Here is a 15,464-nt window from a genome sequence, read left to right as displayed (position 1 = left end):
TTTATGAAACGATAAGGGAGGACGGGGCATGTGTCTCATTGTACATCTTGTAAATTTGTAAAAAAAAATAAAAATAACGACCAAACTCACACACCGATTGTTCATCGCTTGCTAGACAGATTTCATAACCCCATCAGGGGCCCCCCAAACAGCACACTGCTCAGAGGTGAGCCCGCCAGAGTTGCACAGACAACGAATCACGCCTGGAGCGTGAAGTAGAGACACAAATACATTATAGACGGGGAGCTTGTTTGATTCATCATCGCTTTTACCTTCTACATGTGGTGCAGCATTATGCAGATTATTATTTGTTTTTTTCACCCTCTAATACCATCTGTTGTTTCCACGGTGATATGTTGGACAGTAATGGGCAGTAAACATGCCATTGTTGTGCTATTCCTGGGAGTGAAGGATTCTGCATTCAAAGGGCTGGTTTTGTAAGCTGTAAGCCTTGTAGCATCTTCTCTTTTTTGGGTTGTTGTGCCCACACAGTTTTTATGGTTTAGTAGCCTCTTTATCATCGTGGTCTGTCACTTGGTGTGGTATTTGCTCTGAATGTCAAAGTGGTTGCTGTGTAGTAAATACTCGGGAATTGTATCGATCACCTTTTCCTCTTTTGCTTTTGCGTTGCATCCTTGGCCTTGATTTTCAAAGGTTTAGCTTGTCCATTTCCATTCATTCCATTCGTTTCCATTCATACTGCAAGATCTGCGTAGAACATCATTCGAAGCATGATTCATAAATGATTAAATTAACATGTATTATTATCTGTATAAGTTATTGTTTGAAAAAAGTTGACGAATACAATGAATTACATTAGTAATAGACTTATTACTGGTGACTTTGACTATTATTCAACCATAACTGATGAAGATACTCACGTTATAACAATCAACCATCATCACAACCATAGTCTAAACAATGGTTCAAACAAGCTCCAGGTAAATGCAGAACATAAGATGAATTACAACGAAGGACAAATCTATGTCTTTGCTTGGCAATTCATAGCGGTGTAACTAATGTGTGTCTGTTTGTGTGTGTGTGTGTGTGTGTGTGTGTGTGTGGTTGCAGACGGACTGCTCCAGCGATAGCGAGAGTGAAGATAACTTCATAGTGGTCCCTCCCCGAGACCACCTGGGCCTGGCTATCTTCTCCATGCTCTGCTGCTTCTGGCCTCTGGGGATAGCAGCCTTCTACTTCTCACAGGGGGTAAGAAGAGCTCTGCTCAGACTCTCTCACACTCACACACATGCACACACACACACGTACACACGCAAACACAACGTGCATGCTTCCACATGCATGCACACAGACACAGACTACCCTCACACATGCACACACGTACATACAATAAGCATGCATTGGTACACACGAACACACGCTCACGCATGTACACATGCACACACGCACACACGCACGCTGACACAACACACACATGTCTGTTCGACACGCATGCAAGGCATGCTACACATATGCGTGGGCACACACAAACGCAGACATACACACACGCATGCGCGCAAGCACAACATACATACTCCAATATGTATGCACACACACACACACACATACACACACACACACACACACACACACACACACACACACACACACACACACGCGCGCGCGCACGCGCGCGCGCGCGCGCGCGCACACACACACACACACACACACACACACACACACACACACACACACACACATCTTCCCGCACACATGCATACGCATGCATACTACACACATGCATTTGAATACAGAATGACACACGCACACACTCTCACACAAGCACACACACAAATAAAAAAATAAATAAAAAAAGGACATCACATGCACACACAAAAACAAAATCACACACACACACACGCACGCACGCACGCGCGAGGAGAAAACTGTGAATTAGATGTACAAACGCAGACATGCAGGCCCGTGTATGCACCGGGGACGCCTGCTGCATGAATCATGCATTGGCCCGTGGCGCACCTGTTGGGCGGGGCGGGGCGGGGAACAGGTGCCCCGTTCACACACGGATGCACCGGCACGCATCCCGCACCCCAGCTGTGGGGACGGCTGCATACGTCTTGCTAATCATACACCAGGAGGACAGGTGTATATATATATATATGTGTATATATGTGTGTACAGGGCTGTGGATCGTAGGGACTGGTGGAAATAGCCAGCGGGGCTAGTCGATAATATTTTAGCCAGCTGACTGAAATGATAGATAGATAGATAGACACTTTATCGATCCCTTGGGAATGCTCCTTCAGGGAAATTCAAATGCGACCATCGCTGTAGGATTCATGCCTCGGTCATTTTTTCAAAACCAATCTTTTACTAAGCTTGAGTAAAATGTAGCATTTTATGTTATAGGGGCCCCTTTACAGGTCTGAATAAATCAGTAAAGAAAAGGCAGTTTCTTTAAGTACCGGTACCTTTATCCTTTTTTAATCTTTTCTTCTCTTTCCAATTGATTTGATTGGTTTATCTTGTGCATCGCAGATCCAATACCTTGAACAAGTGGGATTTAGGAACAACCTGTAGCAAATGGCCAATTTTTATATATATATATATATATATATATATATAGACAACTCTGACAGCTACCACCCAGTCCAGGGCCACCAGTTTACCACTGCCGTCCATATCTCAAGGCCTGCAGTAACATTATAACAGTAATGCCCTGTGCAGTGCAGCGTCACCTGTAAGGACAGCCCTGTGAATTAGAGCTTTGATCGGGCCCAGAAAATCAAGCGCGACCCGGCCCGAGCCCGTGCACGTTCCGTCCGAGCCCGGCCCGACCCGACACGTGTAATTATGAGCCCGAGCCCGATTTCATTTTTTTTAATACATATTGTGACTTTGTACACATTTGTTACTAGGCCTGCTCTGCTAAATATATATGTAAGGGATAATGTATAGAACGCCGGTCATTATCGGGAATATAAGCCCCACCAGGGCGAACAGTACAACGACGCGCAGTGAAGGTGTCTTGCTTCGCCCTGAAGGGGCTTATTTTCGATAATGACCGGTGATGTTCTATACATTATCCCGCTTTGTTACACGGCTACTTGCCAAAACGAAAAAATAACTTCACATGGTGTGTCTTTTTACAATTTATTCGTTACCAGCCAGGGGCGCTGCCAGGAATTTTGGGCCCTATGAAAGATTCTAATTTTGGGCCCCCCCCCCCCAACATCTATCGACTGTTTTGGTAAACATGGCCCAGCATCACAATAGCACTTCAGTTAGACTTTTCATTGCCCCTTCATGGAGTATGGGTTTGTGTGACTTTAAATAAGGGTATGAACTTACTTATTAAACGTATTTCATTCAGTTAGTGACATCATGTAATTCAAGTAATAAACTAAGTATTTATAGCCTACTGTCTTTTAGGCAGCAGTCTTATACATATTGTCCAATAGCTGCTTAAACACAATTTTACAACAATGTCCTTCTCTCATGCTAAAATTGGACTTGACCCAGTTTGGTTTCAACACATCAACTTTTCAGCAAATCCAAACACACTGTTTTCCACACAACACAAATACCTATTGAAATCAAATGGAATTTTGTGTTGAAAAGAAAGCTGTGTGTACAGATTCATAAAGACAGAAATTTGATTGTTATGCTAAAATTGTCTGTAAGCATCTTGAAACTGTACTACAATTGTCAGTTTGATTATTGGTTGCCCATTCATGTAGTTAGTGATAGGCTACATGAGCTGAGTATTGTGTTTTATTTTGAAAATTGACCGGATGCTCTATGGCTTTTACTTTTTCTCTTCCTGCCCTGCTCGATCTGCTCTGTTGAAATTGACGCGGTTCAGCAACGGCTTGCGGCAAAAATAGAAATGCTACGGAATGATAGCGCTGCGGCACGGCGAGCTCCTCCTGGGACGTTGCTGAGACGTTCCGCAGCCGCGCCCGGTGGAAATGGTCTCATTGATTAGAGTAGAACCTATCTGCTGCACTGCGGTGACCGCGGCCAAGGCGTGCCGCAGCAGTAACGTTGCTGTAACGCGTCCGGTGGAATCAAGCCTTTACGATGGGTGGAGGATAGTAAACAGGGGTATTCAACAATATGTAGTGATTCAGCTGCAGCTTTCATTTAAAAAAAATAAGGAAAATCCAAGACCTGACCTCAGCCAGCCCAGCCGCTCTGTACACCTGCTGCCAGTGCCAGCATCTCACATTTCGGATCCTGTTCGATTCAACGCATCGCGCGTTGCGGCCGAACCATTTCGCAAGAGCTCAGGGGGAAGGGGAAATGACAATATGTTAAAGAACTAACGAAAACGTCATGGAAATCGACAGTTGTGAGTTTAATAAGTTTATTTCCAATTACCATTTCTTTGTAATGAGACATTTAAAAAAAAAGAAAAAAAGGCAAGAATATGAATATTATATTATTAATTGCCATCCGCGGGCCGTGGGCCGTGCTGCGTTGGGCTGGGCCGTTAGAATCAGTACCACTTTTCCCCGCCATGCAGCGCCCCTGTTGTAGTGTTGATCAGCAGAGAAATAATTTGTCCGCAAAGACGGTGACGTCGCTTAGCAACGGAGTTACCGGACTACTACCCATGCAATTGAACGGAGCGTTCCGCGTCATTGAGAAGACCCGTGTAATAAAGGCCTATAATATTTATGTTCATGGCATAGATTTCTCCTCAGATTAGGCCAATAAAGCAATGATAATAAAAATAAAAAACGCTCGATCAAAGGCCCGGCCCGACCCGGCCCGAGGATAGTGGTGGGAAATATCGGCCCGGGTCGGGTCGGGTCGGGCTCGGGCTCGGGCAAAGAATCTAAACACTACTGTGAATCATGTTAGGGGCCCTGATTGATCAACAGGTAAAGGAACATAACAAGGAAGAAAATATTGAAGACAGAAAAGAAGAAAAAAATATGTTTCAAGATTTTTGGACTGCATTTCATACAGGAGGTTCAAAAGGGTAACTTTCTCAGGGTATTGGAGAAGCAAAGCAAAATACAAACATAAACGTGAATAAGAAATAAGTTGAAATGATTAGAGATAACGTGAAAAGGATCACGGTAAAAATAATGTCCATAAAATAATAAAATGTTCTACTCTCTACTGTACTGATTTATTCAGGTCTTTAATCAGGGATAACATCAGAACCATTTTAAGTTAACCCAGCTGCTATTTGGTTGAATATAAAATTATACATTTCTGCACCTAAAATACTAGGGCAGTAAGGGCTTCTTTCAAAAGATTTTAATGTTAACAAGCCCGGGACTCAAACGTATACTATTTTACATAACTTGTAATTCAGAAGTAAAGAGTGAGATAAATAATCGCTATCTTTCACCATTAATTAACGGCAATACAGCCCACATGATGTATCTTACATTCCACACACTAAAATAAGCATTGATTTATTATTCATTTCAGTTACTACTTCCCTGGTCCATTAGGCAAAAGCGGAGTAGAAATCTGTTATCTCCTTAACCTTGTACACACACACACACAAACACACAGACACACACAACAACTGTTTGCATCGACCCACACTGACAAAGATATAAACAATCTTAACGCTTTTCATTTGTGCCAATGGGCAGACACACATACACACCCACAATAAGAAACAGACACACATATGCAGTATACATCATGCATAGAAACAGCAAGATATTCCACCTGTTTCCCCCTGAAACCCAAATTTTGTTTTTTCCAATGAATGACCGGGGGCGTACACACTTAGCCGTCTGGTCTGACGACAGCAGCACTCTGAGGCAGATGAAGTCTGTCTATAATCTTGTTGGAGGAGCTCATTTGAGTCTTCCTGGGTAATTATATGGAAGTGATGGCCGTAGTTATGGAGTGATGCTCTCGCGTTAAACCCACTCCGTTCACCAGCTGTCGTCCGCAGCTGCTTAGCAAGATGAATGTCGAGCAATGGGCGAGCACCATGTGCACTTTGCTTTTATAGTTCACTAAATCACTCGGACCATTTCTGTTCATTTCAATTGTGTTACAATTATGAAGGAAGACTCGAGAATTAGTATAGATCAAATATTCAGCACATGAACACGTGATGATAGACGATTTTACAGATTCCAGATTAACAGTGATTGAAAATATACGTCGCTAACGGAATTTTGTCTCTTAAGAAAACGTTTCATCGGGCTGTAACTTGGTTACCACGACACCTGACGCACTGAGCCGACATCAGGGATGAACTGTGTGGCAGCTTTGGCGCTGTGCTTACTCCTGCCTCGCTGCAGGGGAAAGCCACAAACAGGTTATAGGACTGTAATGGAGTCCACAAACAAGTCAGTATGGTTTGCTGTCCATCGAATACACTGACCACCCCATGTAATCCCACAAGCCCCTCCAATAACGTTGGCTATCTGCCAGCATTGACCCAGATAGGGCCTGGGGAAGCAGGCAGGCACAGCAGCAGAATCATCTAGTTTAGGGGAAGCTTTGGCCTTGGTGACCAAGCCAAATTAGGATACAAAAAGTTGACATTGGCTAAGATAATTAACGTTCGATTGCTGACTTCAGACATTAATCAAGACTGCTTTTGTTCTTTGCATGCACGAACGGCAAACTATGAAACCAACCCACTGGTTATATCGCTAAAAAGTGAATCAATTTGATATCGAAAGATGTCCTTGGAACAATGTTTCTTTGACATTTTGCAAATCAAGGGGTCTGACGGGGATGTTTCCAACTCATCCTTTGGAACTGATACAGCCCCAAGTCACCCGATCAAACTGCCATCCATCGAGGGGGCCTTCGAAGAGCTTGGGACACGCCCCAGACAAAGTCTATTATTGTCTGCCTGGAGACTCGAGTCATTTCCCTCTTCTTTATTGTGGAGAGAGTGCTCCGAGAAGACCTTAGCATCACCCTTTTAGGCTGCAGCCTCCGCTGCCAAGAGAGCCAATGATGATACCACAGCACTGACGCTGGCCGGGGAAAACAAGGCTTCAGACTCTCATTTGGGCGGAGAGAATAGAGTTTTAATTAATTCCACTAATAGGATGAATGCTTTGTTTGGTAAAGCGGGTAAATGTTTCTTTCAGCTTTGAAACGTCTGCGGAGAGCCCAGAGTTTACCGGCCACTCTTGTCATGCTAATCTCTGCCCATGTGACATTATCTGGCTGGGACACAGTATCAACCCTGAAGGACCTACCAACTGTATTATCTGGCCAACACGAAGGCTAGTGTGTGTGTGTGTGTGTGTGTGTGTGTGTGTGTGTGTGTGTGTGTGTGTGTGTGTGTGTGTGTGTGTGTGTGTGTGTGTGTGTGTGTGTGTGTGTGCCACGTGATGTGTCAGTACGTCTGTCTCTCTGTCTTTCTGTAATCTGTGTGTGTGTGTGTGTGTGTGTGTGTGCGTGTGCGTGTCTGTGTGTGTGTGTGTGTGTGTGTGTGTGCCACGTGACGTGTCAGTACGTCTGTCGCTCTGTCTTTCTGTAATCTGTGTGTGTGTGTGTGTGTGTGTGTGTGTGCGTGTGCGTGTCTGTGTGTGTGTGCGTGTCTGTGTGTGTGTGTGTGATCATGTTCAACTGTAAGAATCTCCTATTGTTTCATCGAGTTCCACAAGTGACAAGACATCTCAATGCGTGTCGCCATAGCGATGCTATCTTACTCAATGGCCCCCATTACGAGCACTCTGTGGAGGATGAGCTGATAAACACTAAATGCCGCTCACCGACCTATCGCTATCTAATGAAGTCTTGTCGCATATTCATGCTCGCACAAATACAAGTGGCTGAACATAGAGGAAGAATGCATTGTAACCCTCTGTGATGTGTTTCCCAAAACCCTTCACCCACGAGAGTCCTTTCAGGGTTACAAAAAGAATCCTTCAGGTTACGGTTGCTATGAGGGATATTTAATCAAGCCATTCATGGATGAGTCAGATTTAGCTCCGGCTTTGCTTAACAATCCACGTTTAAGAAACAAATCTTCCTTTTAAGAGATGGTCTTCTCCTCTGTCTGTTCAGATAATCAGTGAGACACACTCCCTCCCCAACCACATCCGACAGGCTAGCACACTCCCATCATTAAAAGGCCCTCAAAACCGATCTTTTAAAGATCACTTTCAACACATAACCTCCTTCCCTTGTCTCCCATCCTTCCTTTTAACTATTCTTAGTCTTCTATGCCTATTTCAGTTTTTTTGCTAACTATTTTTATCTTATTTTATCTTTTTACTTATGTACGGTATTATTAAAAGATTTTATTCTGTGTTCACCCTGATAAGCGACTTTGAGTATTTAGAAAAGTGCTTTTTAAGTTGAATGTATTATATTAGCATTCTTGACCCCTAGACCTTGTGGGCCGTATTCCAGCTGAGGCCTGAGAGCTTTCGTTAGCCAAACCTTCCCTCAGGTTCCATGTTTGGAACGCCCCCGCAACTACCTCAGGGTTGTTGGTAAACAGCACATACATCTTTTGTGCAAATATCTTGCCGAGTGGAAGTTGGAGCCATTTGAGAGAAGAGCCACAAAGCGCAGTCTTGCTTTCTCAAACGCAATAAAGCTAGGCAAGCATGCCCGAAAGACGGTTGATAGATGACACAAACAAAATCTGGTTTCAAAGGAAGTGTTCTGGGTTTGATGACGCATGCAAAAAAGAATTGGGTCATGACGGCATCATTCAAAATTTGTATCGGGGAGGATAGGATGCACTGTTTCACTTTCTCTGATTCTACTGATTTTATTATTGTTTAATGCCAAGGTGACCTGGTGTGAGCAGTGACAAAAGATTGTATTTTGATTATGGTGGTCAGTCAATTTGATACATTGTCATCTGTTGTGGCTTTCGGATCATAAAAACAGAAAATAACAATTCAAGTCATGCATCACTGCTATTTATAATTCTTTAATCTAGATATGTCTAGACAAGATATCCATTGGTGATGGAAAATAAAATAATGATTTGATATGCTCAGGTCATGTTAGAGAGGAAATTAAGTGTAAGTGTGAGCTGTGTGTTTCCTGCTTAATTCCTGCTTAATCCTATGTACCTGGTTATGTTAATATATAAATATATATGTGAAGTAACAATTCATTTTAACAGTACACTTACACTGCCTTGTTAATCTCTAGATTTAAAAAATGGAGTTACTTATTGTTTCTTAAAATAATTCTTTATTGTATAATTATTCCAAGTATACACTTATACAGTATAGCTAGGAAGACCAAAAACTGCATTTAAAACCCAAGACGCGATGATATCTTTGATAAAACACTTGGTTCTTCAAATCTCTCTTTCCCTGTGACTTTCCCTCCATCGGTCTCTATTGGACTCCCCTTAATCATGCGATGTGCAACCTGACACGTTTCCATCTGCCCCTGGTCCCATCCTCCCTTTTCAATCCACTGTCCCCTCATCATCAGGGAAATAATTGCATCTGTAATTATCCAGGCTTCAGAAAAATGGCCTACTTTCCTCATACATCCTCAGTCCTCTCTCTCTCTCTCTCTCTCTCTCTCTCTCTCTCTCTCTCTCTCTCTCTCTCTCTCTCTCTCTCTCTCTCTCTCTCTCTCTCTCTCTCTCTCTCTCTCTCTCTCTCTCTCTCTCTCTCTCTCTCTCTCTCTCTCTCTCTCTCTCTCTCTCTCGCTCGCTCGCTCATGCACTCTCTCGCTCATTCACTCTCTCGCTCAATCACTCTCTCGCTCATTCACTCTCTCTCTCTCAATTCAGTTTCAATTTGAATTGCCTTATTGGCATGAGAGAACTATGCTTGCATTTATATGACCTCAGATCAAATAAAACATTGTAACAATTACATTAATATTACAGCAAAACTAATTAACCTCAACAGAAAACTATCAAGTCAATATATTTCGTTAAATGTTAACATACATTTAATGATTGACCAATCTCTCCCTCCCTCTGTATCTCTGTAATACTCTCTCTCCCTCCCTACCTCCCTCTCCCTTTCCCCCTCTCCCTTCCCCTCCATCTCTCTCTCCCTCTCTCTCTCTCTCTCTCTCTCTCTCTCTCTCTCTCTCTCTCTCTCTCTCTCTCTCTCTCTCTCTCTCTCTCTCAGACCAGCAAGGCAGTGAACAAAGGGGACTTCCCCATGGCCCACATTGCGTCCCGCCGGGCCCTGTTCCTGGCCGCCCTCTCCATCACCATCGGCACCGGCGTCTACGTGGGCGTGGTAGTGGCGCTCATCGCCTACCTCTCCAAACCGGGCCAGATATAGCGGCGGCGGCGGCGGCGGCGGCGGCGGCGGCGGCGGCGGCGGCGGCGGCGGCGGCGGCGGCGGCGGCAGCAGATGACGAAGACGGCGGCAACACCATTTTTTTTTGTTGCGGTACACCAGAAAAGCACGACGGCTTTGTCGGCCTCGTCTTCGTCGCCTCGTTCTACCGCTGTGCTGAAGAACCATGGGAGAGGGCGAGAGAGGGGGGGAGGGGGGGGGTGTGCCGGGACGGGCGGCCCATCGGGTCGGCTCCATCACCGCTGAGCATTTTCGTTCATTTCTTTTGGGTTGCAAAGGTTGAACCCCGACCATCCCCCCCCCCCCCCCCCCCCAGCACCCCGTCCCGCGGGCCCCTCCCGTCAGCTCGGCTCAGCCGCGTGGCGGGAGGGAAAGGTCGAGCGAGGAGATCGACGGGCCGTATGGCCGGAGAGACGGGGGGGGGGGGAGAAGGCGGACGTACACAGTAGTGGTCCTTTTCTTTGTTTTTTGTTGTTTTGTTTGGGGAAGGGGGGTTGAGGGGGGTTGTTGTCATGGAGACGGGAGTGTTTGCACAGCAGTACCTAGCAGTTCCCCCGGTGTTATTGAACCGTTATAATTTGCAGGCGTTTCTTTGCGGCCCTTTGTTGCTTTTAAACCTCCGTCGGTGCAGTCGGTTCATCTCATGGGCTTTTTGTCACGTCGAAAACATCCAACACCAACCCCCCGATTGAAACCACTGAACCGAAAAAAAAGAAAACAGAAAAAGAAGCACAGCAAACAATACACCCTGAACACCTGAACAGCAACACGCTCCAAGACACACGCACACACTGTGTCGCCAGGGAATACAACCCGAAACCATTTGGTCGAAGAACACAAATCTCGCATCTGCTGCTGCCGGTGTCTTTTGGGGGGCCTCCCTTAAAAGCAGAGAGCCTCCGGTCTTTGGACAGAGTCCATCTCAATTTGAGCATCGAATACTTACGGTACTTTCTGTGCCAAGCCCCCCCATGCACTAACGATGGTCAGACGGTGATCAATGACCACCATCGCTGTCATCTTCCCCCTGGCTCCCTGCCCGGAGAAGATGATGATGATGAGCCTGTGAGCACACCCCGACACATGCTGATTACGTCTGGGAAGTTTGGATGATTTCTTTATTGCCGGATAAGCTTTGCAGGGCCCAGTGGCAAGTTTACCTTACAGAGTCACAGATAATACAATAACGTGGGAAATTGTGAAATCGGTGTCTGAGAAAAAATATGAATGGATTTGGATTTTTGTTTCAAAAGCCTAAAGCGGTGCCAATAATGGTGTTTGGACTAGTTAGTAGTCTCCATCCGTTCAATGCTATGCCCGGTTTTGGATGCAGATCGAACTGCCCTACATCAATGTATATTTAGCTTTATAGACCTGTATTTGAAAGCTCAGATTTTAACATACACATATAGAAATCATCATCTACCCTCCAGCCTAATTGACCCGTGGAAAATATTTTTTGTGCTGGAAAATATTTTTTGATCGACTCGTGTTCCACACACATTCACAATTTTAGAATTGACCTGCGAAAAAATACCAGCTTGCATGAAATCTGTGAAATGTGCAAAGGTTTTAGTCACAAATACCGTCTAACATCCGATAGGTCCCCAACAGGAGTCAGCATGAAGGGCTCACAGCGCATTTCCCTGTAATTGTCTAGCTACAATATGAACAGAGATTGTACAAAACCCAGGCCCTGCAGAGTCCCATGGGATGAAAAAAAGTTATTGCAGTCTGACAGGTTTTACTTTGGAGGAAATCAATACATCTCTGCATGCCTGTGGCTACGCCAGCAGTGTGCTGCAATGTGTGATCGATTCGCTTTTCCTTTAAGAATTCATTTTTAGGAGTCTGATCGTGAAGCAAAAAAGGAGCCTAAATTAACATTGATCATATTTCTTGCACTAATTCTTTAAGCCAGTTTTTCCCAGTCAAGCCATTGACCCAGAGAGATTTTCTAGGTGCAATAAGAATGTGTTTTATTTCTGAATGACCTATCAACGCCCATTCCATCTGAATTCCACTCTCCGTCGGGGTGGGGAGTAAGAAACGGATACGATTCAATTCAATGCCTCCACTCTTCAAAGGGCTGCTGCTGCTGTTGTTGTTGTCCTATTTTTGTGTTACGGGGAGGATCCTTACAAACACTATCAGTGAGCAGTAAAGCCCTCAGAGGCGAATTCATGGACTTTTGTTTCCCTACACAGGTGTCGGATGACTCATGGCTGACATTTATGGCACACAATTATCTCTGCGTAATGGATTTCTCTGAGAATCTGCGCTCTCTGAGGCATAGCTCTAAAATAGCACAACCAAATGAATTTCACTAATAAGCCACTTTGCTCATTGCTCGCTTCTGTCAAAGCCATTGACTAAACCATCCGTTTAGGCGGCTGCACTCTGGCGGACAATGTCAAATAAACATAGAAGACAGTTTGGTAGTGCTAATGAAGAGTGAACAGTACCTGTGCTCACTGTTAGGGTGGGTGGGGGGGTCTAGGGAGCATTGATCCTTGCTGGATGACTACACAACGTGTCCATGGGAGTTATTCTTCATTGTTTTTGATTTAAGTTCCTTCCTCTTCTTGCTATTTATCCGCCATACACTCTTTTTTGTGACCTTGATGGCTAGGATGAAACACAGTCTGTGTGTGATTGTGTGTGTGTGTGTGTGTTTGTTTGCGTGTGTGCATGCGTGCGTGCGTGCGTGCGTGCAGACTGCTGCCAGTACCCCTTGTTCACTGATGGATCTTTGCCTGGTTACTCACTATATACGGTTGGCCTTATAAACTCCTGTCCCATACTGGACATTGGTAACAGAGTTATCCGCTCGGTCAGGTATGTGTGTGTGTGTGTGTGTGTTTGAGGATGTGCACACTCATACACGTCAGCAATCACTGTAATTATACTGAAGGACAATGTTTTGTTTTTTGTTCATTCTTTGACAAAAGTTTCATTGCTGGTAATGATACGATGCTTTGTGTTTATGTAGTTGTCTCCAATGGTGTGTTTTTAAATCCGTAATTTTTTTGCAATGTTTTTGGTACCAGTCAATTTCAATACTTGGTAATGGACAAGTACTGGTCATGGACAAGTCCTGGTATGGACAAGAACTGGTCATGGAAAAGTACTGGTCATGGACAAGTGCCAATAATGGACAAGTATATGGATTTGTTCCGGTAATGGACAAGTGCCGGTAATGGACAAGAACTGGTCATGGACAAGAACTGGTAATGGACAAGTAGCCTACTGGTAATGAAAAAGTCCTGATAATGGAGATGGTAATGGCCAAGTCCTAGTCCTTGACAAGTATTGGTAATATACAAGTACTGGTGGTACACAAGTCTTGGTAATGGACAGGTACTGGTCATGGACCAGTATGACCGTAGCAGTCATCTGGATGCTGTCCTCAATGCTGGAACAACTGTGGTATATTTGTGTCGTGACATCAGTGCAATTACACCAACATTTATTTCGATCTCAGCAATGTTTTTCGGAATTCCTCGCCTCGTGTGACGACAACATGTACATACTGAAAATAAATGATATGTTCAAGATATGTTCAAACGAAAAATAAAGAAAAAGCAATGATAAACTTTCTATAAAGTTATGTGTTTCTCACTTGGAATGTATGCAGTGTTATTTAAGAATGCTAATTGCAAAAAAGAAAAGACTGATTTCAAAATAAAACTAAAATGTAGGGAAGAGGAAAGGAAAGCCTCCTTAAATGACGTTACGATAAATGATTTCTAAAACGCTAAAGCTGAATACATCAGTGTATTTATAGCTGAGATGCTTTCAACTCAATGTCACTATATCTTGAGAAGGTGAGACTGTAATATGAAAAAGCGAGAGCACAAAAAAAGCAAATCATCCATACAGGATTCAATAGAAGCATTCATTTTGATTCCCCCAAGAGCAGTAGGAAACCCTGGGTGCAAAGGAAGTTTCGCCTAAAAATCCCCCAGGGAATGAATCTCAAAGAGTGGTGTATAGCAAACATGTGCTTTTCTTTCTCTAATGTTGACAACCAGATACAGAACACATTTTCATGTTTCTACCGTTTAAAGACCCAGGCACATTCACACAGCCTTAAACACACAACAGTGCAATTAAAGTCAAGTGTGTGTGTGTGTGTTGGTGAGAGAATTGTATAGGAACTGTCTCATTAGCAAGTAGTCTATTTAAAACTCACATGATTGAGTAAAACCGTTTTGTAATGATCATGTGCATATGTGCACTCATGCATGTGTGCATTTCTGTGTGCGTGTATATATGTGTGTGTCGGTATGTGCGTGTGTGTGTGTCGTTGTGTGTGTACGTGTGTATTTCTTTATGTGTGTGTGTCGGTGTGTATTTCTTTGTGTGTGTGTGATTAGTGTTCATATGTCTGTGTTTGTGCATGCTTGTTTTATCTGTGTGTGTGTGGTTGTGTGTTTAGGTGTGTATTTATTTGTGTGTTTGGAGTGTATATATGTGTGTGTGTGTGTGTGTGTGTGTGTGTGTGTGTGTGTGTGTGTGTGTGTGTGTGTGTGTGTGTGTGTGTGTGTGTGTGTGTGTATGTGAGTTTGTGTATGTGTGTGTGCCTTTATATGTGTGTGTACTCTTAAGATTGTTCAGCGTCTCCTTATACCCATCCAATACCACAGTATATTCAAAGTGTCTGGAAGGAACAGCAGGTAGGAGCCACAGCACTACCCCGGGACAGAAGGCAGCTCCCTCAGGCTCCGCAGTGAGTCAGCGACCTGATGTCTTTGTCGGCGTCGCCCCTCCAGACGGCATCCAAGCATCACGAGGCGCTTAGTCATCGATGTCCAACAATGCTCCCCTAACAATGCCTGTGGATGCCTTCCAAATTCTGCCTGAGAAAATGGTAAGCAGTCCGTGTTGGAATCCAGGCACAATGGCAGATTGAATATGCAGGGTGGAGAGACCAAAACACAGTAGTGTGGGATGCTTTGTATGTTTTTTTGGAGGTTAAACAAAACGACAGCGAGGCAAAAAAATATTCCATAAGGGAAACCCATCTGGTGTCATTTAAGGAAATCTGTTGCTATACCTGTTGGTATTTTGCCAGAAACAGTCAAACTGGTATCCACAAGCAGCACAGTCTCTGAATGATATAGAAATGGACCCTTACTTTTGAGATGGAGATTTACGGTTCTTAAAGGATGGATAAATAAATAATAAACACAAGTATATTTTTGTTTTAATTCGACCCGAAAGCATCAACAACACGGGGCAGCTGGCTCCTCG

At 44.1% G+C, this 15,464-nt stretch overlaps 1 protein-coding gene across 1 annotated transcript in view; it reads left to right on the top strand.

Annotated features, from left to right (window-relative positions):
• The window catches only part of syndig1l (synapse differentiation inducing 1-like), a 32,440-nt gene extending 22,228 nt beyond the window's left edge, over window positions 1-10,212 (top strand). Inside the window, exons 5-6 of the mRNA XM_056581605.1 lie at window positions 1,072-1,209; window positions 10,032-10,212. Coding sequence (XP_056437580.1) covers window positions 1,072-1,209; window positions 10,032-10,190 — 297 coding nt within the window. The 3' untranslated portion in view covers window positions 10,191-10,212. The remainder of the gene's footprint in view (window positions 1-1,071; window positions 1,210-10,031) is intronic.
• The last annotated feature ends 5,252 nt before the right edge of the window (window positions 10,213-15,464 follow it).

This window comes from Gadus chalcogrammus, chromosome 21, assembly GCF_026213295.1.
Source record: "Gadus chalcogrammus isolate NIFS_2021 chromosome 21, NIFS_Gcha_1.0, whole genome shotgun sequence".
Taxonomy (NCBI): domain Eukaryota; kingdom Metazoa; phylum Chordata; class Actinopteri; order Gadiformes; family Gadidae; genus Gadus; species Gadus chalcogrammus.
The sequence above is the reverse complement of the archived record's forward strand: the minus strand, read 5'-3'. Positions and strand labels throughout refer to the sequence as shown.